Source organism: Mustela putorius, unplaced genomic scaffold (assembly GCF_011764305.1).
Source record: "Mustela putorius furo isolate JIRA1106 unplaced genomic scaffold, ASM1176430v1.1 tig00003909_pilon_pilon_pilon, whole genome shotgun sequence".
NCBI classification, from domain to species: domain Eukaryota; kingdom Metazoa; phylum Chordata; class Mammalia; order Carnivora; family Mustelidae; genus Mustela; species Mustela putorius.
In genome coordinates this window covers 31,912,190-31,937,405 of record NW_025422057.1, presented here as the reverse complement: position 1 = coordinate 31,937,405, position 25,216 = coordinate 31,912,190, and the positions used below count along the sequence as shown (strand labels likewise).

The following is a 25,216-nucleotide window of genomic DNA, read 5'->3' as shown; positions in this document are numbered from 1 at the left end:
TATACTCAAAATAAATAAAATCTTAAGTCCACACAAAAACTTGTACATGAATGTTCAAAGCCACATTAATCATAACTTCAAAAAGTAGGAACAATGCAAATGTCCATCAACTGATGAATAAATAAAATGTGGTACAATCTATGCTACAACATAGGTACTCTGAAAATATGCCACAGACACTAAAGGTCACATATTGTATGATTCCATTTATATGAGATGTCCAGAACAGGCAAATCTACATACAGAGAAAACAGATTCGTGACTGCTAGGAACCAAGGGGAAAGGGGAAATGAGAAATGACTGTTAATCAGTGGGACTTTGTTTTTAGGGTGATGAAAATATTCTGGAATTAGCGGTGACAGTTACATAAATCTGAATATACTAAAAATCACTGATTTGGATTTGTGACTTACACAGTGAGTGAGTTATATTCAAATTTTTTTGGTAGAGAGATAGGATGGTTTCATAGCACCTGGGCATGGGAATAAGCATGTGAATAAAGAAATAGAGGGATCAGATTCTAAGAAGGACTTGTAGGCTGTTGGGAGTAAATTTGAGGTCTCCTACCCCATAATATAGGGTTGTCACATAAGCTTAAGAGCCCCTTTAAGAAGCCCAAACTGAAGACCCTGAATACTCCAGTAGCTTGTGGTCTGTTTTGGTACAGGCCTCTTTGGAGTAGGGCTGCTGAATTCACATTAACATCTTCCTAACGGACTCTACTGAGAACCATACCGTCAGCTTCCCAGGTCCCGACCTCCCCTGTGCAGAATGTCCCTTGTACAGAAGTACTTCCTCCTGGTTTGGTAATAACTGCTATGAGAACCTTGCCAATTTCCTCCAGGGAGGTAGGTTACTTCCGGGGTACTTTGGAGTGGGCAAAATAATAAACCCATCAGAGATGCCTTCTACAATTAGCATTTTCTGCTCATGAAATAGGATTTATTATAACTAAGTATATGTTTTATTAAAAGGCAATTCTAGATTCAGATTAATATGTTTTGGGGGAAAAAAAAGACTATCTCCCAGTTCTCTCTGCCTGGATTTCAAGTCCCCATATAATGAGCTCTCATGTTACTTACCCCATATTTTAGTGTATCTTTTGCCCATTCAGTGTTTCTACTACAGTCACTTTAGGCTCCCAACCCTCTGGCATCACCTTCACCCTTCCAAGCTCCCAACCTATCTTACTTATCATGCTATGTTTAGCTCTAATCCCAGGAAAAGAGCCCAAGTACTTCATTTGAATGCCACTGTGTGATGTATGAAAGTTTTTCCCCACTTTTTAAAATCTCCTGCACATAGATAATCACGAGGTGATCACATGTCAGCTTCTGTGTGCTGCTGGAATTAGTACAACAAAGCTCTCAGTTTTGTTTCTCCTCACCACAATGGAAGAAAAATACAGAAATGAGCAGTAGGATCATTTGCTAGTAAAAAATGGGGGTCTGGGATTCCACAGTCATTTTGGAAACTGACTAGGAGTTGCTCTCCTCACTCATGCCCGGACAGAGTGTAGCCCAAGGGAATGGGGAGAGGCGAGATGAAATCCTTAGCCAGCAGTTTTCAGCTCCTCTCAAGTCCAGAGGGCATCTATTCCCAAGTTCATCCAGGGGACAGCAGGAGCACGTTCCTTTCAATGCTGGGCCTCAGTGTGCCTGTGAGCAGATGCATGAAGATTTTGCAAAACTTTAGTGAGGCAAACACAAGCTGAAGGGCTGGAGGCAGGGCTCTTTGTGTTCTTTCTAGCTTGAGAAGTAGAGAACCTAATGTGTACTTGGTGGTCTGCATAGTCCTAAGCAGAGAACCATGACAAATAAGGTATTTTTATTGCTTTTCGAAAATCCCTTCTTTCACATACAAACATTCCTTCAGTTAGGTCCTCTGTTATCTTATACACTCTCCGCTGGTCAGGTCACGAGCAGGTATGGACCTATTTAGCCAAGATAAGTAGGCTGTCTCTGAACTTCCCATAGGGAAAATTAATAGCTGGTTCTTCTTGTTTCACCTGGTTTCTAGCTTGAGAACTCCAAGGACTAAGAGACACAGGATAAGGATGGGAGAGGCTGAGCCTTTCTGAGAGTCTACTCCTCTGCTGAATGCCACTTTGAAGGGAAAAAAGAAGTCGAATGGCAGTTTCCAGTCTATTCTAGGTTGGCCCCTTGGAGGCTCTGGCTTCTGGGTAATGTCCACAAAGGTCACAACAGTTGTCAAAGGTACATCTATTATTTGCTGGTAATCCTGCAGGAAGAAAATCCATGACAGGTCAGTGCTTGGAACCCATTCATATAGCTCTCTAACTTGATTGTTACTATTACTTTCCCTGAAGAAAGACCAAAACCAAATTGTTCTAAGCAGGATATGCCTTTTTCTCACATTGGTCCTACATACTTTTCATTCTATGATACACAGGAAATGAATTTTGTAGCAGCAGTCCACAAAACTAGAACTGTGAACAGTTACACCTACCTAAAGACTGAAAAACTGACTCCAGCTTCCCTCAAATGGGGAGCTGGCTGATATCAAAGAAGCCAGATGGGAAAACTGCTGCTGTTATGTGCTTAGCAGTTTTACTTTATCTAAAGTCCCAGAAGGCTCCAGGCTCTGAAGCAGTACACATGTGCAGATACTAGTGGCATTTCTAGTCCACTTCAATTGCAGAAAATGTGAAACTTCATGGGAAAAACAAAGAACTCATAATGTCGATAAAAAGCCCATCAGACTGACAGAACCTTAGGGTTAGAAAGGATCCTCTCAACCACCCAATTCAAGTCAAATGAAACAGATGCTCCAGGAAGAAGGGACCTCATCAAGCTGACTCAAGTATCTTTTTTCTTTCCTCCAAGACTTTATTTATTTATTGGCAGAGAGAGACACAGTGAGGGAGGGAACACAAGCAGGGGGAGCAGGAGAGGGAGAGGGAGAAGCAGGCTTCCCGCCAAGCCGGGAGCCCAATGCGGGGCTTGATCCCAGGACCCAGAATCAAGACCTGAACCGAAGGCAGACTAGTAACAACTGAGCCACCCAGGCACCCCTCAAGTATCTGATCTAATACTACACATAGCTTTTGGTGGATACAGTTGTAGCCTGATGACTGAAACAAGTTTATGTAAAATGAATTCCTTTTGTTCTCTGTGTTTACCAATCAGACTTCTGATTATAATGTGACAGTAAATAACTATCTTGTTGAACCAGAAATGATTATTTCTTCCACTCATCTTTGTCTACCCTGATGCTACATACTATCTGCTGTGGCCTTTGGCAACAATAAAACTAGGCTCTGGGAACACAACTTTGTCTGGAATAACCCTTCTAGGTACTGAAAAAAATGGGTATGGGGCCAGTGCTGTGATGATCTTACATGTCATATTAACTCTTCGGAATCTTTTTTTAAAACAGTGTAGTTCCTGAGGGACTTGGCACAGAAGTAATGTAACTTTTGGGGCACTGAAAGAACCACATGCACTCCAGGACAGCCAGCTTAGGCTAAAGCTGAAAAGGCAACCCTGACTCCAGCCAGGAAGGGAAGACTGGCTGAGACTAACGAAAGAAAATGGGGGGAAAGAATATAAAATGATGGCAGGCATGAGGTAGGGACAGAAAGTGGTTACTGAATTATACCCCCTCAGTGTGATCGGCAATCACCCCTTCCCCACCTCAATAAGAGATTGGATAATTTAAATAAGAGAAATTCTGGATTTAGGGACATTGGGCATAAAGGAAGACAGAGTGACGTATGGAACTAAAAATAGGAAAATTTTTCTGTATAATGAAATCCTTTCCCTCATTTAGCTCCAAAATGCTGACAGATGGTCTTATATCCCTACCTGTCAATCAGGAATCAGGAGGGTCTTTTCTGGAGAAAATGATCAGTTTCAGCAACAAGAAAAAAAGACTGACATTTGACAGTTCCATAACCCCAAAAGCAACTGTACCTAACTGTCCTACTGTGAAGGCCACCAGTCAGCAAGTCTCTTTCATGAGCACAGAGTTTTCAGTTAGCTTTAACTGCTTACTCTTAGGTTGGACAGACAGCTAGGGACTGCCAGATGTGTAGGGAAGCCTCTCATATTAAAGAGGAAAAACTGAATCAAGTGAACAGAATAAACAAATAAAACAGAAAAATATCAGAATAGACAAGGAAAGATAAAGATAAAAACTTAAGATCTTTATATATATTTTTAAAGTTTTATTTATTTAAGTAATCTTTACACCCAAGGTGGGACTTGAACTCATGACCCTGAGATCAAGAGTCATGAGCTCTCCTGACTGAGCCAGCCAGGTACCCCAGATATTTAAATATATATAGAAAAAGATATTATGAAATGAAAGAGAAAATAAGAGCTCTTAGATTTTAAAAATGGATAGTCAGAAAAAAAAATCAATAAAAAGGTTAAAGACAGGTGAGGAACTTTTCTAGAAAAAACAAAGAGCTAAAGAAAGAGATAGACAATATAAAAGAAAAGAAAAAAAATTAGAGAACCAATCTGGTGACCCTGTAACAGATTAACAGGAGTTACAAAAAGAACAGAGAAAATTGTGTATATGATTATTAAACAAATGATAACTGAAAATTCTCAGTTTTCAGAATAAAAAATATCCAAAATTGTTTGGCATAATGAAAAAAAAAACCAAAAAACCAAAAAACCTACCCAAGGCATAATATTGTAGAAGCTTCAGACTACTAGGAGCACAAGATCTTAAAATAGCTTCTGAACAGCACTGAGAACTAGAAGACAATGGAAGAAAGCCTTCAAATTGTGAGCAGAAAACATTTCCAATCTAGAATTTAATCTAGAATGCCCGGATAAATGATCAATCATAATTTAAATGATAATAAAGATGATAGATGCTTGAATAAAGTTATTCTTAGGTGAATGAAAGTAATGAAATGAAAGTATGTGTGCTTTCTTTTCAAAGAGGTTATTAGATTTTGAGCTCCATCAAAACAAGAGAGCCAACCAAGAAGGAGAAAGCAGTGTCTGGCAAACAGTGACTCTAACACAAGAAACAAGAGGAATTCCTAGGATGATGGGAAAGTTCCATAACAACTGGTGGTCAGGAAGTAATTTATACTACATTGGGTAATGGAGCTCGCTATGAAGAAAATACGTAGGAAAAAGGAGAACTGTTAATATCTCATGCCAAGTTCAACTGTTTAGAAAACTGCATTGAGAGAGATTTTAGAGATGTTGGAGTGTGAGATGTCTTAGCTTTTAGCTCAAGAAAAACTAAAGAAATATGAGGTAATTATTAATTTCAGAAATAAAACATTTTGCTTTCCATGAGGACAGGGATGATGTCTACCTTGTTTTCTATGCATCAGATCTACAGCATCCACCATAGCTCTTGGCACAAAATAGGCACTCAATAATTTTTTTTTTTTTTTGACAAAGGAGTAGAGGTATTTTTGGAGATAGGGCACCAATACAAAGTAGCAAGAGATAATAAAACACAAGGAAGAAAGCATACCATAGCTATTTAATAGCCAGCAGTTACAGATCAGTTTGACCCCCTTATTCTCTCAACACTGTAATTAGGATCCCTAAAGGTTGTGCTTCCTTCCTTCATATATTTATTTATAAATTAATATTTCAAATGAAATGCCTTTTTTTCCCATATATTAAAATAATACCTCCATAACTGTGTGGAGGTTTGGAACCAATACAGTCTAGCAGACAGTCCATAATTAAAAGGAACTTGAATGCACTTGCCAGGTCACTGGATAATACTGAATGTTACTGGCCCATTTCAGAATTTGTGTTTTAGTACCACATGAAGAACAAGGTTTCTAAGTTCAGTGTGTTATTCATAAATTCTGAAGACTCAAGTTTTTCTATTGCATTTTAAGTTATGTATAAGCAAAAATTAGAGAATTCACATTAGCTTTACAATGTAGTCAGAGGGGCGCCTGGGTGGCTCAGGGGGTTAAAGCTTTTGCCTTAGGCTCAGGTCGTGATCTCAGGGTCCTGGGATCAAGCCCCGCATCAGGCTCCCTGCTCAGCGGGGAGCCTGCTTCCCGCCCCCCTCTCTGCCTGCTTCTCTGTCTGTCAAATAAATAAATAAAATCTTTAAAAAAATAAAATAAAATAAAATGTAGTCAGAGATGTACTTTCTAAAAGTGTTTTTCAAATTGCAAATTGTGACCCATTAGTGTCTAGCATTAAACAAAAAACAGAATCAACATCAGAACAGACAATATCACACAGTGTATTGCATAAAATATTGTTTCCTAAAATTTTTGTTTGAGTTTTATATATGTGTGTGTGCTCTAATGTGGGCTATGTTGTAAAATACATTTCTTACCATGGGTGACAGCCAACAAAAATTGAAAAATACTGCTTTAATGCCTGCTTATCTCTTTGTTTTTTTGCTTTAAACCTTCTTAATATGCTACTTCTATGGAAATTTGGAACAAAAAAGTTATGATGATAAAAATAATAACAATGTTATTATAAGCAATATTTATTGAGTATTCACTATGTGCCAGGAAATGTACTATTTTACTTTTATGCTCTCAATTAATATTTACAATTCAATGAAGTAATATTATTAATCTCCATTTTATAGATGAGAAAACTTAGATTTAGAGAAATAAAATAACTTGATTTAGACCTAGGTCTGACTGACTCAACACCCATGCTCCCTAAACTGTAAAAAATAGGTCTCCAAGATAATCTAAAAAGCTTGATAATCCATTTAAAGATAAAGATGAAGTGAATAGGGGCGCCTGGGTGGCTCAGTGGGTTAAGCCTCTGCCTTCCGCTCAGGATATGATCTCAGAGTCTTGGGATCCAGCCCCACATCGGGCTCTCTGCCTACTTGTGATCTCTCTCTCTTTGTCAAATAAATAAATAAAATCTTAACAAAGAAAAGATGAAGTGAATATTATAATTCTATAAAGGTTCAGAGCCTTGATCCTGTGATGCTCTATTGTTCTTGTCACTCACTTATTGTTTTTGTGTGTGTGTGTGTGTGTTTTAAAGATTTTATTTATTTTTTTGACAGAGAGAGACACAGTGAGAGAGAGAACACAAGCAGGGATAGCGGGAGACAGAGAAGCAGGCTTCCTGCCAAGCAGGGAGCCTGATGCGGGGCTCAATCCCAGGACCCTGGGATCATGACCTGAGTCGAAGGCAGATGCTTAACAGATAAGCCACAAGGCGCCTCTATTGTTTTGGTTTTGACTGATCCAGAATATTCTGCAAAAGTAATTGTTTCTTTCTAGAGATAATTTTATTTTTAAATTTAAAAAAGTTTCTATTCAGATAGCATACATATTGTATTTTATTAATTCCCAAACTTAAAGGTCCCTTTAAATGCTCAATTAGTACAAAATTATAAGCAGAAAAGTACCAAGTAGGTAAACCCTATTTAATTCATGGATTTGTTATGAGGATGCAAGATTTATTAAAAGAAATTTGTAAAAAACAGTACCAGTAATTATCACAAAGTAAATGACAATAAATGTTTAGATATTATTATCATACAAGAAGACAGGGAAATGTTTTGCTTAAATTCTTCCTTGCTTAGTAGTTTGTTTTTTCCACAGGGACTTCCAAAAATTTTGCTACTTCACTTTTTATAGTGAGAGGAATTTAAAGTGTTTCTAAAGCAACATCTGTACAATGAAGTCATTCAGACAGTTTGATTCAAAACTTAATTAACCATCTAGCAGCTTCATTCCAAGGGTCATAAACACAAATGCTTACTGTTCTAAGCAGAGAACCTGAATGAGAGAGTGGGATGGCTAAGGTGGGTAGGCATAGGTTATGTGCAAGGGGCCGTCTATTTAAAAGTGGAAACAACTATTCAGTGACAACAGATTTTATGCCAGGCAGGAGTGTAGGATCGCTATTGCTAGATTTTCAAGAGAAGTCAGAAATCTGGATGTCAACATGAAATTTCCTGATTTTTCAACGTGGCACAAATTTAAACAAAACAAAACACTGTGGGTAAAACGAAACAAGTATATAGTCTAACTCTAGCCCACAGCCTACAGCGTGCCACCAGCTTTACCTTTTTTTTTTTTAAAGATTTTATTTATTTATTTGACAGACAGAGATCACAAGTAGGCAAAGAGACAGGCAGAGAGAGAGGAAGAAGCAGGCTCCCCGCTGTGCAGAGAGCCTGATGTGGGGCTCGATCCCAGGACCCTGGGATCATGACCTGAGCCAAAGGCAGAGGCCTTAACCCACTGAGCCACCCAGGTGCCCCCAGCTTTACTTTCATGCCTTCACTCAGATACAGGAGCTGACTGACACAGCCTACATGAGACTGCTACCAACCATATGGCCAGTGGGTAGGGAGAAAATCACAGGACATAGATCTTCTGAAAGTTTAACTCTTCTTTTTACTTTAGAAGCTTTGGGAACATGTACACTAGCTTTCTCTGAATAGTCTTTTGCTATTCTACGAAAAAAATTTCATAGGGAAATCCTGAGAGACAAGCCTGCGTGGATATGGATTTGAAGTAGAGGACAAATAATCAAAATATAAATGCGTTAAGAGAAAGTGAGTATGTTTATAGGACTTCAGGAGAAAATATCCACTCATGACTGAAGAAGTAAGAAAGTCTTTTAATACAGATGATAAAATTATCTCTTTTTATAGAAATAAATATTTGTATGGGCAAAAGATATGAACAGACACTTCTCCAATGAAGACATAAAAATGGCTATCAGACACATGAAAAATGTTCATCATCACTAGCCCTCAGAGAGATTCAAATTAAAACCACATTGAGATATCACCTTACACCAGTTAGAGTGGCCAAAATTAGCAAGACAGGAAACAACATGTGTTGGAGGAGATGCGGAGAAAGGGGAACCCTCTTCCACTGTTGGTGGGAATGCAAGTTGGCGCAACCACTTTGGAGAACAGTGTGGAGATTCCTCAAGAAATTAAAAATAGAACTTCCCTATGACCCTGCCATTGCACTCCTGGGTATTTACCCCAAAGATACAGATGTAGTGAAAAGAAGGGCCATCTGTACCCCAATGTTTATAGCAGCAATGGCCACGGTCGCCAAACTGTGGAAAGAACCAAGATGCCCTTCAACGGATGAAGGGATAAGGAAGATGTGGTCCACATACACTATGGAGTATTATGCCTCCATCAGAAAGGACGAATACCCAACTTTTGTAGCAACATGGACAGGACTGGAGGAGATTATGCTGAGTGAAATAAATCAAGCAGAGAGAGTCAATTATCATACGGTTTCACTTATTTGAGGAGCATAACAAATAGCATAGAGGACAAGGGGAGTTAGAGAGGAGAAGGGAGTTGGGGGAAATTGGAAGGGGAGGTGAACCATGAGAGACTATGGACTCTGAAAAACAATCTGAGGGTTTTGAAGGGGCGGGGGGTGGGAGGTCGGGGTACCAGGTGGTGGGTATTATAGAGGGCATGGATTGCATGGAATGCTGGGTGTGGCAGAAAAACAATGAATACTGTTATGCTGAAAATAAAAAAATAAAAAAAAGAAATATTTGTATTTACTTAACTTTTCTGATATGACACTATTGTTTCACAACTCCTTTTATGTTTATAGGGGCATGGCAACTTTTATGAGGGTGAGTTTCTCAAGTCAGCCCTTAAAGTGACAATTTATGTAGAGTCAACATGACCTTTGCACATCCTTTAAATTGCCATAAGTAAAGGCATATGATTTTGTACACCACCCACACCACTTCTCCGTACGTTCAACACAGTAATTTTTGGTCCATGATTGGAATGGATTCTGTCTTCAGTTATGCATGAATGAAACACAGCTGAAATTCTCAACTGTCAACCACTTAGGCCAGTTAGATGTGAACGACTATAAAGTGTGATTTTGTAGAGGGGGAAAACTAACCCAAAAAGCTAACCTCTCCTAAGTACTAGAATAAAATAATGACTAAAATATCTACATAAGAGAGAGGCACTGGGTCGCTTCCATGCCTAAGAGAACCAGAGATTCAGAGAAAGAAGAATATTCCTGTGGGTATCTTCCCAAACTACACAGGTACTTGCAAATAAAGATACAGTTTAGAAAAACAAAACAATTTATTCAGTGTAGGATTTGTAACAGACTCAAAGAGTCTTATAGAAATACTGCTACTTTATTCAGTAAACCAATACAGAGAAAAAAATGGAGTGCTCTCACTAATAATTTTGGGTAACTTGAGTTTCAACCCTATCTGTAGGCAAAGAGCACTGAAGTACTCAACCCTGTTACAAGGAGGAGATAAAGATATTTTATTTTTGGCCTACATGTAGTCTCTAGTTTATTTCTTTTCTGGGATATAAATGCAATGACATATAGGTAATAATTTCAATTAGTTTTAGTTTTCATTAGAAGTTAATAAACTGGCATGCAATTTATATGTGAATCAGTTCACTGGGACTTAATCATTTTTGAAATTCTAAAGCTAAGGATTAGATACTAAAATCAAGACAGATGTGTTAAAGGTGTCTTAACACACATCATAAACAGTAGGTATATGTTTACTATGTAGTAAAATTATCTGTCTTAATGGAGTGCAACCAATCAAGCACTGATGACTACCAACTAGCCCCAGCAAAAGCTTTAAGCAATGAACAGGCTCAGAGATTCTGATAAGCATGTGACTGTCATATTGAATGCACAGTTATGGGGAATGTTTTCTGTAGTTAAATCAACTGGTATAGTAACACTGGTATGATAATTGAAAAGACATTAACCTGTATTATAGTCTGGGTTCAGGAAATTAAAAGAGAAAAGAAACTGGGGAAAAGGATATAGATTGTTTTTATCATGACAACATGCTACTTTCAATAACTGGCCAGAGGGACTGACTTAGAAGTTGTGTCAGCTCACTCAAACCAAATGTTGGCTGGCAGCATGAATCGGCTCTCACTGTCAAAAAGTGATCTGCTTAGGGAGCCGAGGTGGCTCAGTGGGTTAAGCCTCTGCCTTCAGCTCAGGTCATGATCCCAGGGTCCTGGGATCAAATCCTGCATTGGGCTCTCTGCTTGGCAGGGAGCCTGCTTCCTCCTCTCTCTCTGCCTGCCTCTCTGCCTACTTGTGATCTCTCTCTGTCAAATGGATAAATAAAATCTTAAAAAAAAAAAGTGATCGGCTTATCATATAGCTTGTAGGACAATCTAGGCATTGCAAGGCTTAGTGGTCCTTTATGAGCCATGACTTACCTTTATGGATTGGCACCGGTATAGGAACCGGGCTCCTGACACATGAGCTTGTGGGTTGGACTGGAGGCCTATAAATGCCCACAATACCTGGATCTCCAGGGAAACTGGTATGACACAGCAGGAAGTACAATGCATAGCCTGTAGAAGGGTAAAGAAGCATCTGCTTGAATAGCTGCCTATAGTCAGTTACCATGCATTAAGTAGCTACTGTTTTTAAAACATTATATATAACAGAGAAGGTAATATGTCTTAGAGAAAGAACACAAAAGTTCACAACAGATCATACTATTAGATCTTAAAAAATTAACATTCTAAAATGGGAATGACTAACATAGAGATTAATAAAAGGTGAGCTCATGTACACTGGTTATGAGAAGTGTTCTATGAGTGGTGCATAGTCAGTGCTGTGGAACGCCAAGACAAACTGCCACTTCTGGTTAAGGATGGCTTCATGGGACAGGGATGAGTAGTATGTGACTGGAAGTAGTGGTGATGGTAAAGGAAATTCAGGCAGAGATGGCATATAAAAAGGTGTGCAAGTAGAACAGCATATGATGTCATGGAGGGACATTCATTGATTAAAAACTGAATAATAGTGGCTGAGAGTCATCTATGTGCCAGGCATGACGGAGGCACTGGCCTTGAGCACACCACTTGAATGAAGCCAAGGATTTGGACACAGAAGCAGTGAAAGGTTAAGGAAGACATTTCCTTCTAGAAAAGTCCCATCATCTACAGAAACAGGACTGGTTTTAATTTTAATATCCATAATTTACACACAAAACAGGAAAATAAATTTTTGTGAGAACGTGTTATTTGTCTCCTCACCGGAACACTGCAGTTGCTGCTGAGAATCCTCGTCCACTCACTCTTCTGGGCCGGGTCAGCATTACCAAAGATGGCAACTAGTTCTGGGCTGGTCTTTCCATGGAGAGCCTTATAAGTCTCCTGCTGTAAGTGGCTGCAGGCCACCTTTTTCAGCCTGAAATGAAACACCAGGGAGGCTGCAGTTCAATGTTAACATATTAATCCAAACATTAAAAATGATACTATAAAGTAAATGAGAGTAAATAATCCTTATTATTAGATATAGAAGACTGTCAGAAAACTTTTAGCAATATTAACATTATTTAGATTATAAACTCTCCTAACCAGCATTGTCATCCAAAATATAAAAGTTGTCCTATCGGGATGCCTGGGTGGCTCAGTTGGTTGGACGACTGCCTTTGGCTCGGGTCATGATTCCGGAGTCCTCGGATCGAGTCCCGCATCGGGCTCCCAGCTCTGGGGGAGTCTGCTTCTCTCTTTGACCTTCTCCTCGCTCATGTTCTCTCTCACTGTCTCTCTCTCAAATAAATAAATAAAATCTTTAAAAAAAAAAAAAAAGTTGTCCTATCAACATATTCTCTACAGAGACAAAATTGTGGAAAGTGATGCAGAAGCAAAAAGTTACCTGAGCTTGCATCCAGATACTGCATTCACTCCAAATTGTACTTCATGTCTCTTAACAGAGCAAATTCCATCACCCCGACTCTGTAAGAGGGTCATCTGAGGCAGAAAGCGATGGTCAAGGATAGTATAACAGAATAAAAAGAAGGCAGATTGGAAAATTCACACTCTTATTGTGTCCTTAACACTGTATTTTACCAATGTCAGGACATTGTTCAAGTCACAAATTTGTTTTTTAATCTAGTAACTGAAAAACACACAGAGACAAGAACGATTTCCCCCAAAATGGCTAATCACATAACAATATAAAACTATTTCATTAAAACAAACAGGAAGTGAGTCATGATCCTTACCTTCAGCTAGTTTAACACATTTTAAAGCCTTTGGTAGCAACAACTTTGAGAACACAATGTATTACTGGTTCAGTAAAGAAAGTCCTGAATACCTAAAAAGTCAGGGGACCTCAGAATTGGGATACCCAGAAGATGAGCAGCCACAGTTTTTCTCATCAGGCTGCAACAGGCTACCCAGCTCCAAAAAAGGATACAGGGTGACTTAAATCACCAGTTATGGCCAAAAGTGGCTTCCCAACAAGATAGCCAGGATTTCCACTTCTAGGATGAGTAAAAGAAGTAGCTATGTTCTGTTGAAAAGCCTGGGGAAAGAGGGAAAGTCACTTACAGAGGAAAGCAAGCTCTCACACCTTCCACTGCCTAGCTTCATACCCTTCTTTATCACAAAGCAGTAAAGTTGCTGCACTGAACAATCTGACTCCCTCCCACAGTGGAGCGTTTTGCAGAAGTTCCTTGTAAAACTTCCGTGTTTTACTTTTTATTCACTAAAATAGGTCCTGAGTGATCTTAAAATTCTTCCAAGGATTACAACCAAGGATCGACCAACCCTGTTTCTCAAAAATTACTGTCAATTGAGGGCTATGTTAAGCCTGGCTAAAATGAGAAGAATTTAAACATAATTTAGAAGTATCTTTTAATTAACTACAGGTGTTCCAGAGATAAACTAAGAGACATAGGACTTGGTTGATCACTTGAGGGCAGAGTGAAGAAGAAACAAGAGTCTGCTAGGTTCAAAAAGAAGAAGCAGAAGAAAGTCAAAAGACGGGGTACCAGTCAAGAGGTCGGGGTACCAGGTGGTGGGTATTATAGAGGGCAAGGATTGCATGGAGCACTGGGTGTGGTGCAAAAATAATGAATACTGTTATGCTGAAAATAAATAAAAAATAAATTAAAAAAAAAGACAGTGATCAGGATTGGAAAGTTAGATTAAGTGGGAAATGAATAAAATGCTGACTGCTGTCACATTATGTCATGTTCATAAATATACACAAGCAAAAATTTGTTGTAAATATATAAACTTAAATAATGCAGAAATATAAAGAGTAAAAGTGTGAAACAAAAACCTGCTGAACGTGCAAAAACATGAGAAAAGGTAGTTAAAGAATTTCTGTGGGAGGTTGGCTGAGTTTATGATTCAAAGTGACTATTTTTTTCTAAAAATGTTGTCTGGATTTGAGACTAAAGTATTGCTTCATTGGGGAGCCAGATAATCTGAGAAAATGTTACTGAATAAATGTTAAATATCGTTTGTAGTTAAATTATGAAATACTAAATGCTGAAGCCTCAACTGACAGATTGTAGGCCCTTTTTTTTTTTTTTTTTTTATGCTGGGTGTGGAACCCTAGGCCTTCATATTCTTAATCTATTCTGCATGCATCACAGAAGCATAGAAATATTGAATTTCTAATTTCTAATTCAGTATTTCTGCTCCCCTTAGTTCCCCATAGAAGAAGGGTTCTAACCCTAAAACGAATGATAAAGTGTTGCTCTAAGGAAGTGCCTGGCTTGACAGTCAGGTTGGTTTGTCCAAAACTGACAGAGACTTTCTGGATTCCAAAAGTCCCATTCGTCTCTATCTCATAGATGACCTGAAATACAAAAGTAGAAATCAATTAATATAAATTGTTTAGTGTGCCAATTATACAGAAGATTTTCTGTCTCTAAGAGTTTTATTATACCTGCATGAGGGTACAACATAGTGACTATATTTAATAATAGTTTATTGTATATTTGAAAGTCATTAAGAGAGTTGGTCTTAAAAGTTCTCATTGCAAGGAAAAACGTATAAACTGTGTAGTAATGAATATCAACTAAACTTACCGTGGTAATCATTTCACTCTGTGTATATATGTGTGTGTATATGTATATATATATATGAAATCATCATGTTTTACACCTAAAACTAATGATATGTCAATTATATCTCAATAAGAGAAATAACTGAATGAGGGAGACTAAATAAGTAATCTTAAAAATACCAAATACAAATGCCATGAAGAGAAAGACTTCATATATCTACACATGCAAAAACAGACTGGATAGAGCTCTTTGAAAGGGTTCATGGGAGAAGTTTATGGTAAGGATTGAAAGGGGGAAAAAATGAATGAGTTTTGACTGTGTGCAGAGAAGATGAGTAGAGAGGGAGCATGGAATGGACACCCAGTTTACTTGGCTCTCCCAATGTCTGAGGATGAATGAAGATAACAGCTAGAGATGGAAGTCATAAGCAATTGAAGGCAACCTTCGATTTCTGAGTAGTCTTTATAATGACGCTTAAGATAATTCTTCCTTCTGTAGGATGATCAAAAGGGAGACAGGAGGAAAAGAAGTTGACTCTTCTATTTCAGAATTTTCAGATGATACTGATTTTGTCAACAGAAGAAAATGTGGTAAGAACTATAATAAACTGCAAATGGGTAAAGAAAGAGGAGTCAGAAGTAATCATAATCTTTTGTATATGAAATTCTGGAGGATGGTAGCAATGGAAACTGAAATATGGCGGGAAGGGGAAGGTGATGGGCTCAATTCTTGACATGTTAAGTTCCATGCACAAACATTCATGTGGGGTTGGTCTGGTACTTAATGGAAGATGAGGCACCTCTGGTAATGCTGATCAACAAACACCAATCCAGAATCTGACGTCAGTGTCCTCACCTGGGAAACCACATTCTGACAAGTGTTTCCAGACAAGAAAGGAGGATCAGCTTCTGAGACAAGGGTTACAGGAACCTGGAACTAGCAAGGGAAAGAAGCAAATCAACCGAAATCAAAGCAGTATTTTCTCTTTTGGCTATATCTCATGCTGAAATGAGTATTTTTCATTTTTGACCACCTTCCCCTCTCCTTCCATTGCCAGCCTACAAGATCAAAAATGATTTTAAGTCAACTCTTCTCAATGCATATTTCTCAGAACATTAATTTCACTAGATATAAAATAAAGGTTCCATAGTCAAATAAATTTTACAAATTTTTGTGAGTTTTTAAAAAAGTTTTTATTTCCCTTAAGTAGGCTTGAACTCACAACCCCAAAATCAAGAGTTGCAAACTCTATTGAACCAGCAAGGTGCCCCCAAATAAATTTTAGAAATATTATATTCAGTATTCCCCTCTTAGAGAGTACCAAGTCCTTTAGTACATTAAAGACTCCAAGAAGTCCACTCTAAATAAAGTATTTAACTTTACTTAATCCGATGTTTCCCAAACTTATCTAACATTTTATGAGCTTGTATTTCATGTAATGCTTATTAATCATATAGAACATACATGGGAAAAAACGTTTTAGATTCACACTTTAGAGTTTGATATATCACACACAGATTTCCTTTCACAATTACTTTAGACTGAAATGGACTCAGATGCAAAGGGATCAAACAGTCTCCTTCCTTTCCAGTGATAAACAGCATCATACCTTCAAATTCTGCGGATCAGTCATACCTTTTGGAACCTAGAATAAGAGAGTAGCAAGAACTGTGAGTATGTATACACCTCACAGAAAATATCCAGGAGCTTGTGGTTTCACGTGCGGGGAGGAAAAATCAACACATTAGAATGGTTCTTCTCTTCTACCTGACTCTTTATACCAAAATTCTGTGAGTAAAGCTGAGGGGGGGGGGTTGGGCTACAACATACCTACTCTGAGCAGAGCTCTAGTGAACAGAAAAGCAAGAGGTTTTGGTAAAATAGTGAAATGTCATCCCTTGCCACCCTCCCAAGCCAATCCCATTATCCAGAAGGGAAGAATCTCTTATTCTGGACATATATTCCCCAACTCTTTCATCTTTCCTCAGAGGGCAGTTTCTGGGCCCTCTGTTTTTTTATGTAGTTCTTAGGCATTCTGACTTTCAGTTCAGTGCTTTATCCACAACCCAACAGCAGGAAGCATGCTGACTTTATCCACAAGAGTGACAGCAGGGAGGGAAGGAATACCACCTTTAAGACTGTGAAGTTATAATAAGAGGCAGCATTGAGGGCTGGATCCAAGGTGCAGCTACTTGTCAAGTTCTTGAAGAAACGAGCACAGGTTGTACTTTTACTCTCCAGGAAACCTTAGAATGCAAAGAATTAAGGGAGTGATAAAAGAGAAAGCCTATTTTATTTTTATGAAAAGCAATTTTTAGAAAAAAAATTTTTTTTAAAGTAATTTCTGAGAAAGCCTATTTTAAGTGGAATAAAAAGGTTGGCACTTCTGTTTTGGACTCACCTGCAGGATTGTTCTCGGCACAGAGCCCCCAAGCTCCAACTCCCGCAGGCTGCCTCAGCAAGCTGATTACAGACCACGTGGGGAAGTAAGTCAAAATGGGGTCCCCAGCCTGAACAAAGTACAGTAGAAATTCATTCACAGTAAGATTGGACTGAACTCCACCAGAAAAAAAAATAGTAGAGATAAAAATTAACTCAAGGGCTTATGAAAGTGGATGATACTGTCTTCTAAAAGAGTTGACACCGTTGCAGGGGTGTACCTCAAGGATACCTGGTCAACTCAGCCATGAGGGAAAAACCACACCAAACAATCCCGTCCCTATCCCCAGGCTCACCCTGTAATGAGGTGGTGGTGACTGGGTTTGGAATGTTGAAGTGAAGGATCCACCTCCAAACTCTGTAGCCAGGGCCTCAAAGCGGGTTGCATTGACCTTTTGAAGCTTCTGGAAATAGTTTAATTTTGCTAAAATGTTTTTTAAAAGAAAAGGGGTTTAGATAAAAGAAAAATATTTATTTAGAAATACCTGACACACCAAGTAACTGCCTTTAAAAAGTATTCTTTTTTAAAGATTTTATTTATTTTTTGACAGAGAGAAAGAGATCACAAGTAGACAGAGTCTGGCGGGGGCTGGGGGGAAGCAGGCTCCCCGCAGAGCAGAGAGCCCAATGTGGTGCTCAATCCCGGGACCCTGAGATCATGACCTGAGCTGAAGGCAGAGGCTTAACCCACTGAGCCACCCAGATGCCCCTAAAATGTATTCTTATTGGAGCATAATACATAGCAAAGTCTGTAAATGCACTATTCTTAAGTGTACAAAAGAATTTCTACAAATTGCTACACTCCTATTCCTACTACCCAGATTGTTATAGAAATTTCCCCACAAGACTCACAATCAATAATATTCCACTTTCAAAGATAACAGTTCTGATTTTTATCAACTTCTACTGCATTTATATTCTGTTAAAAGAACTACTGCTTTATTATTAAGATCTAAGGTAAGAATATGGTTGACAAATGCCAGGCAGGTCCAAGTCCCTGATACCAGGAATGTTATTAGCAATTTGTGATGAAAACAGGAGGTTCAATAATGCTCACATTTGCCCCATACCAGATAAGTCTCTAGTACAACAAAATAGTATTATTTCTGTCAGAACATGGCAAAGTTGAACATAACACTCAGTTTGTCCTCTCCTGTTTCTTCAAACTCCAACTGACCAGTCTCAATAAGAATGCTTCCATCTCTCCAGTATATGAATTTGTTGATTCTCCCCTTTCACTCCATAATTTCTACATTTAGAATTTCAGACACTCCAAAGAGGTATAAGTCTATACTTTATATTATAACAATATAGAAATCTATTCAAGTTCCTGCAGCCATCTCCTTAGGGCTAACAGGGATGATTGGAATTAAAGTTCTATATGGGTTTTCTGATCCACAGCCAACAGGGCATAAGAAATTGCAAATGTTCACTAATAAGAGAGAAGGGGCAGGTGGAGAGGCAGAAGAGGGCAGATGATAGAAATTCAAAAGACAAAAGAAAAGTTTAAAAACAAAGGTCCAGACACAAAGCCAATTCTCAACAAATGCTAGGTAACAAGCATAGTCAACACAGTTCTACTCACAATCATTCACATGGACACAAAACTGCCTAATTCCACTCGAATCGATGAAAACTCTTGAAGGAAATGGGGAATTACTCCTGAAGATTAGGGAGTTGTCCACACACACCCAACTTGAAGACCTGAGCGGAAACAGGATGAAGAACAGATACATTTAGATGCGGAGGGTTAGGTCCGAAAAGGTGCTGCATGGATGCCAGCCAATGCCTAAGAGAGGTCTCCTTGGGCAACCCAGGACAAAACAAAGGTCGTATTCTATGGACTGCCCTACGCTGGAGAATTCGAGGAGGAACTTCACTCCTGGGGTAAAAAAACAATATGATTCCACTTACAGAAATGCAAGTAGGATTAAAAAAAAAATAATTAAAAATTAAAAAAAAAAGAAAAGAAAAGAAATGCAAGTGGGGGCTAAAGGCGGGAAAGATAACTCTTCCTACTTCCAAATACGACCTATTTTAGGGTCCCAGTTTTCCCAGGATTCACCCGGCACACGGCAGCTGACCTCACCTCACGCTGCCTGGAAGGCAGAAGGAGAAAACTGTCCTGGGATGGAGTAGATAGCAGTCCTTGTCGCAGCAGCAATTTATGTCGCAGGTACCAGGAGTCAGGTCACAGACACAGATCGGTAAGACTATGAAGATAAAGCGGAGCGAACGGGATGAGGACTCCCCAACTTCCAAGCGCGAATTCCCCTCTTCCAATAGCCCCACTCCCCACTTTGCGGCATTTCACTTTGTTCCCAGAATTTCAGATCCAAGTCAGTGGTTTCCATTCCCACATCTCCTCCTCTCACCTGGGAAGAGGTCTACGGTCCCATTCCCAGGTGCAGAGGGGGTCACTACCGTAGGGCCCACCGTAGAGATCCCAGGCACAGGCCAGGGAGTTTCAGAGCCCTCCGAGGAGGTCTGAAGGGTCCCGCCCGGCGACCCCGGCCCCACGTCCGAAGGGGTGGGCACAGCTCCAGACGGGGAGGATGAGGGCTGAGACCAGACGCCCTCGGGGACCAGCAGGAACAACACCTGCAGTAGTGCGAGCTGCGACGTGCACATGGGGCGAGACGCACACCGGGAAGTTAAGACCCCTCCCGCTTCCCAAGAGTTCAAAGTGGGCTTCAGCGGTCGCCTGGCGCGTCGCTAGAGGGTGGGAGGGAGGAGTCGCATCTCGTCTGACGTCATCCGCATGCATCTGCTTATTGGCTCAAGGCGATGGCCGAGAGCTCCTCAACCAATAGAAATCGGCGTTGTTACAGTTCTTTCCAGCGGCTTTTAGTGCGCGCCCTCCTCCTTAGGCCAGGCCTCGCACCGCCTCCGTCGCTTGGTAACGGCCAAACTCGCGGAGGAGCCCTTGCCTCTTCTCTCCGCTAGGTGGCAGTAGAAGGTCAGCGGAATGACAGGTCCGGCGGGGTGCAGCGCCGGCGTCAAGGCCCCCAGGACCGAGCTCTTCATCCACAGAGGGAAACCCCAGAGGCTGGAACCAGAATCTTTCCCACCACAGATTCTAAACAGGAGAAACTCTAAGGAAGGATAATGATCTCTGGGTGGAAAAGACACAAAAATTCATATACACATAAAAAAAAAGTTCCCTCTAAATATTGTATTTTTGGGGGGAAACAGAAAGATTAGGCTTCTTAAATTTTGATGAGAAATATAAAAAAAAATGTAAATCTCAAAAAAGCTGCAGTCAACTGTAGACTTCATGGATGTTATTAGAGAAAATACAGTAGGGGGTGAGAAGTGGAGTGGGGGAAAATGTGAGAAGCTACGAAGAGAAAGAGTAGGAAAGGAGAGGTTTTGTAGGAGCTGAAGGGAAAATAAGACGCGGGAATGGAAATAGTCAAGGGATAGAGAAGACAACTTATATTTTTGCCATTAAAATGGCCACTTGCCGTAACTCTTTTCGGGAAGTTTGGGTCTTTCCCTGGAGAGGCGGCGTTTTCTTCTGATTCTCTAGCGCAGCACTGTCCAACAGAACTTCTGCCGTGTCGGAAATGTTCTCTGTCTTCCCTTTTCAGTTTGGCTGCCATGGCTATAGGGGGCTATTCGCGCCCTGGAAATGTGGCTCATGTGACTAACGAGCTGAATTTAAAAATTTTAGTTGATTCCCAAGTTAAATAACTACATGTGACTACAAGCTACCGAATGGGGTACTACAACTCTGGATGATCAAAATTTTGCTCCCGCTAGACCCCATGTTTTCCTCCGTCTGCACAGGTCTGACATCTGGATTATTTTAGTTGCTTGTTCACAGATATAAATTGAGATCTGGTTTACTTACCTAAAACCTAGCCAATACTGGGGTGTAGGGTAGCTCTATTTTCAACTTTTTGAGGAACCTCAAAAAGAGGTTTAAATTGAGATCTGGTTTACTTACCTAAAACCTAGCCAATACTGGGGTGTAGGGTAGCTCTATTTTCAACTTTTTGAGGAACCTCCATGCTGTTTTTCAGTTGCTGCACCAGCTTGCATCCCCACCAACAGTATAGGAGGGTTCCCCTTTCTCTGCATCCTTTCCAACATCTGTCATTTCCTGACTTGTTAATTTTAGCCATTCTGACTGGTGTGAGGTAGTATCTCATTGTGGTTTTGATTTGTATTTCCTTGATGCTGAGTGATGTTGAGCACTTTTTCATGTGTCTGTTGGCCATCTGGATGTCTTCTTTGCAGAAATATCTGCCCATTTCTTGATGGATTATTCCTACAAACATACAACAGCAACAACAGAAAGAGTATTTTTGCTCAACTATAACAAAAATGAGGGGGAAAGGAACTGTTCTTAAAAATTCATTAAGTGCAAAATCTATAAAGAACTTAGCACTTAACAAATTTTTAAAAATAGTTACTTGCCCCCTCATTTTTGTTATAGTTGAGCAAAAATACTCTTTCTCTTGTTGCTGTTGTATGTTTGTAGGAATCTGTGATACAGAACTCTCAATTATCTTGGGATCTAATATTAAAATCTAAAAGATAATTTTGTTGAGGGAGAATGGAATTTATTCACACATGTCCTGCAAATATTAGTTTTAACATAGAAACAAGTCTTAAATTGAAATAGCTTAATATGACATCATTTCAGAAGCAGGTATTTCTAAATTAGGTCATATGATACTAGCAGCTGTGTTTGGTATTAAAGAGTTCAGTATGTACTTAGAGATCAACTGAGATTGAATCAGGATGGCTAACTGAGAGCGAGTTCTAGCCACTAGCCTCTCCCAACTCCTCCTCTCTTTCCCAAATCTAAAAACTACAAAAACCTTACATGGGTACACAAACTCATGTGCATACGTTAATACTGAAAAACATGAAGGGGTGTTCTCAATGGACCAGGCTTTATGAGAATCCTTGAAAAACAGGAAGCAGATGGGATAGGATTGAAGGTAGACAGACAAAAGTTGCATAACAGAGGCTTACTGCAGAAATGCAAGGTGGTTCTTGGGGATGCTCTAGGTACACAGGAAAAAAAAACAACTATTGGCATCAGTAGGGCCCTTGGACAATGTGTGAGTTATTGATTAGAACGGTTCTAGGAAGAGACAGTCAGCCTCTCCACCTTACTCCCACTTGCACATGCAGTGGGTAGCAAAAGAACTTGCTCCTAAAGTGGGGAGGGGCAGTCCATGTCAGTACTTTTGCTGAAAAGCTGCAATGGCTTTTATGTGTGGGAGGAAGAGAGAGACTTCACATCTTGAAGACTGATACGAGCTCACCTTGGGAAGCTGCACATGCAGCATTCCTCCTTCAACACCCTCAAGGCAGAATGAAAAAGAGAACATCTACAAAAAATATAGGTTGTAAAGACATTATTACCTTCAACAGAGAATAGTAAGACCTGAACGAGACTGTTTTTTTCTTTTTAAGATTTTACTTAAAATATTAAAATAAAAGACTTATTTATTTGAGAGAGAGAGCATGAGCTGGGGGAGGGGTAGAGGGAGGAAGCAAGAGGGAGAAGACTCTCCACTGAGCAGTAGCTCGATGCCGGGCTTGATTCCAGTTACCTCAAGATCATGACCTGAGCTGAAGTCAGTCACTTAACCAACTGAGGCACCCAGGCCCCCCATTGAAACCTGAATTTTTAACAGTAATGAGGAAAGTCATAAAAAGTTGAACAATGACTTAGAAAAAGCCACATTATAATTCTATACCTAGCAAAATATTCTTCAGATATGAGGATAAGATAAAAATGTGTTTAGAAAGCAAACATTGAGAAAGAAGATCACCATCACCAAATCCACACCAAGAATTGCTAAAGGGAGTTATGCAGGTTAAGGGAAAAATGATCCCACATGGAAGCTGAGAAATGTAAGAATATGAGCAATGAGAAAAATAAACACAAGGTCAATACATAAACTCAACTGTATTATAAATATCATCTAAAATTTTAGATGGTAAAGTTTATAATAACAAAATATTACATACCTAAGATCTCTGCATATCAAACTGTATATGATTTCTGAGAAGAATTAAGTAAAGCCTAAATTAATGGAGAGCTACATGCAATTAATGGCTAGGTAGATTTATGAATGACAACACGTCAGTTCTTTCCAAACTGATGTATAGATTCATTATAGTCCTAATAAGAATCTTGGCATTTTTTGGTAAAAATTGACAAGCTGATTTCAAATGTCATGTGAAATTGCAAAAGACCAGGAGTACCCAAGAGAATCTTGGAGAAGAACAAAGTTGGAGGGCCTGTTCCTACTATATATCACCTCTTATTATTAAGATAAAATAATTACTGGAAGAAAATGAAACAGCTTTGACTGTAGGATAGACCAGTGGAAAAGAATGGAGTCCAGAAACAGACCTACACATATGTGGTCACTCGATCTATGACAAAAATGTGATACTACCATGCAGGGAGGGAAGGATGATCTGTCAGGAAGTTGTGCTGGGCCAACTGGATATTCATACAGACAACAGTGTATCTTGCTTCCTAGCTAGACATACCCAAACATGACTTTCGCATGGACTGTAGGTGGGTAAAACAATGAAGCTGCTACAAGATAACATGAGAGAATATTCTTTTGATCTCGGGGCAGGCAAATATTTATTAAACTGGACAGAAGAAAGGATTTTTTAAAAGATTTTATTTATTTGACAGAGATCACAAGTAGGCAGAGAGGCAGGCAGAGAGAGAGGAGGAAGCAGGCTCCCCGCCGAGCAGAGAGCCGGATGCGGGGCTCGATTCCAGAACCCTGGGATCACAACCTGAGCTGAAGGCAGAGGCTTAACCCCCTGAGCCACCCAGGTGCCCTGAAAGGATGCTTTTAATATAAGAGGGGTATCTACTTCTTTTCTTCTCTTTTCTTTTTCCTTTTCGACCTCATTTCATCCTCTGCAGACTGTCTACAGTCCCATCTTTTCTCCAGTCTGACTCTGTGCCTTTTACGCTAGAGGCTGCTACTTGCTGACCACTAACCATTCTTCCTTCTCTCTTAGGCACACAGAGTCCGCGTTTTTCTGAGCATCATGTAACCAACAGATGGTGTTTCTCAGCCTCCTTTGTAGCTAGGTGGGGCTATGCCTATAGTTCTGACCAATGAGATATACATTAAAGAACAGATGGGACTTTGGGGAAAATCTTTTGAGAAATGAAGGCTATTCCTCTTTCTCCCTCCTTTCTCCATCCAGCTGCTTAAATTCTGAGTGAGATGGCTGAAGCTTGAGATGTCCTCTTAGAACACTGAGAAGACATGTTAAACAGAGGTAAGCAGCAAAATGGAAGAAACTTGGATTTCTGACAGCCATGGAAACTTCAACCCTGCCTAGAACTTCTACCTCTGAACTTCCTTCATATGTAGGAGAAATAATTTTTATTAAAGACACCAGCTATTTTCACCACGCTGAAACTTGCCTTCCCTCCCCATTCTACTTGGATGCAAATAGACGTTGCTGGTTATGGCCACGGCACCCTTCCATTGCATGAATATACTGGAGCTTATTTAACCAACCCTTTATGGATGGCTAATTAAGTTCTTCCCAATTTTTTGTTCTACATAAACTAGAGTTAACATCCTTATAGACATATTTTGCTGCCTATGTGGGTATTTCTATAGTATAAATAGCTAGAAATAGATTTATTCAGTGACACATTTAACATTTTAAGAAATACCACCAGACAGATGATACTAAATTACAGCCCCATCAGTAAAGAGCCTGTTACCCTCCCACCAACCCTGCATCGTTCAATAATTGTGTCACTCAGATAGACGTATTTTATCTTTCTTTGATTACTGGTAAAGAGGAACACCATTTCATGTTTATTGGTCATTTGCACTTCCCATTGTGAATTGTGTTTGCCTATTTTTCTTTTTTAAATTATGAAATTATAAAGGACTACCATCTCATTGTACAAAACTTAAATGACACACAACTGTAAGAGCAAAGAGAGACACTTTTCTCCAATGTTTCTAGTCACATTC

At 39.5% G+C, this 25,216-nt stretch overlaps 1 protein-coding gene across 2 annotated transcripts; it reads right to left on the bottom strand.

Moving 5' to 3' along the window:
* Positions 1-186: 186 nt before the first annotated feature.
* Positions 187-20,079, bottom strand: TCTN3 (tectonic family member 3). Of its 2 annotated transcripts, none has more exons than XM_004749623.3 (14): positions 19,589-20,061; positions 19,303-19,426; positions 18,799-18,917; positions 17,510-17,637; positions 17,176-17,284; positions 16,905-17,020; positions 16,384-16,419; positions 15,630-15,710; positions 14,438-14,563; positions 13,169-13,276; positions 12,626-12,720; positions 12,001-12,154; positions 11,173-11,310; positions 187-2,241 (listed from the first exon to the last, which is right to left on the bottom strand). In XM_004749623.3, exons 1-14 carry the CDS (start codon positions 19,842-19,844, stop codon positions 2,005-2,007), a joined length of 1,827 nt encoding a protein of 608 aa, XP_004749680.1. In that variant the 5' UTR covers positions 19,845-20,061; the 3' UTR covers positions 187-2,004. The 2 variants fall into 2 exon arrangements, with proteins under 2 accessions (XP_004749680.1, XP_044924636.1); XM_045068701.1 differs by lacking the exon at positions 187-2,241 and adding an exon at positions 4,670-4,729 and having other exon boundaries at positions 19,589-20,079.
* Positions 20,080-25,216: the final 5,137 nt, after the last annotated feature.

Coding starts and splice junctions, on each gene's coding strand:
- TCTN3 (XM_004749623.3), bottom strand. CDS start 19,844: ATGTGCACGTCGCAGCTCGCACTACTGCAGGTGTTGTTCCTGCTGGTC. Junction 13,277..14,437: donor ACTTTATCATTCGTTTTAGG/GTTAGAACCCTT, acceptor CTCTTTCCCCAG/GCTTTTCAACAGAACATAGC. Junction 12,155..12,625: donor GTATCTGGATGCAAGCTCAG/GTAACTTTTTGC, acceptor GTTTCATTTCAG/GCTGAAAAAGGTGGCCTGCA.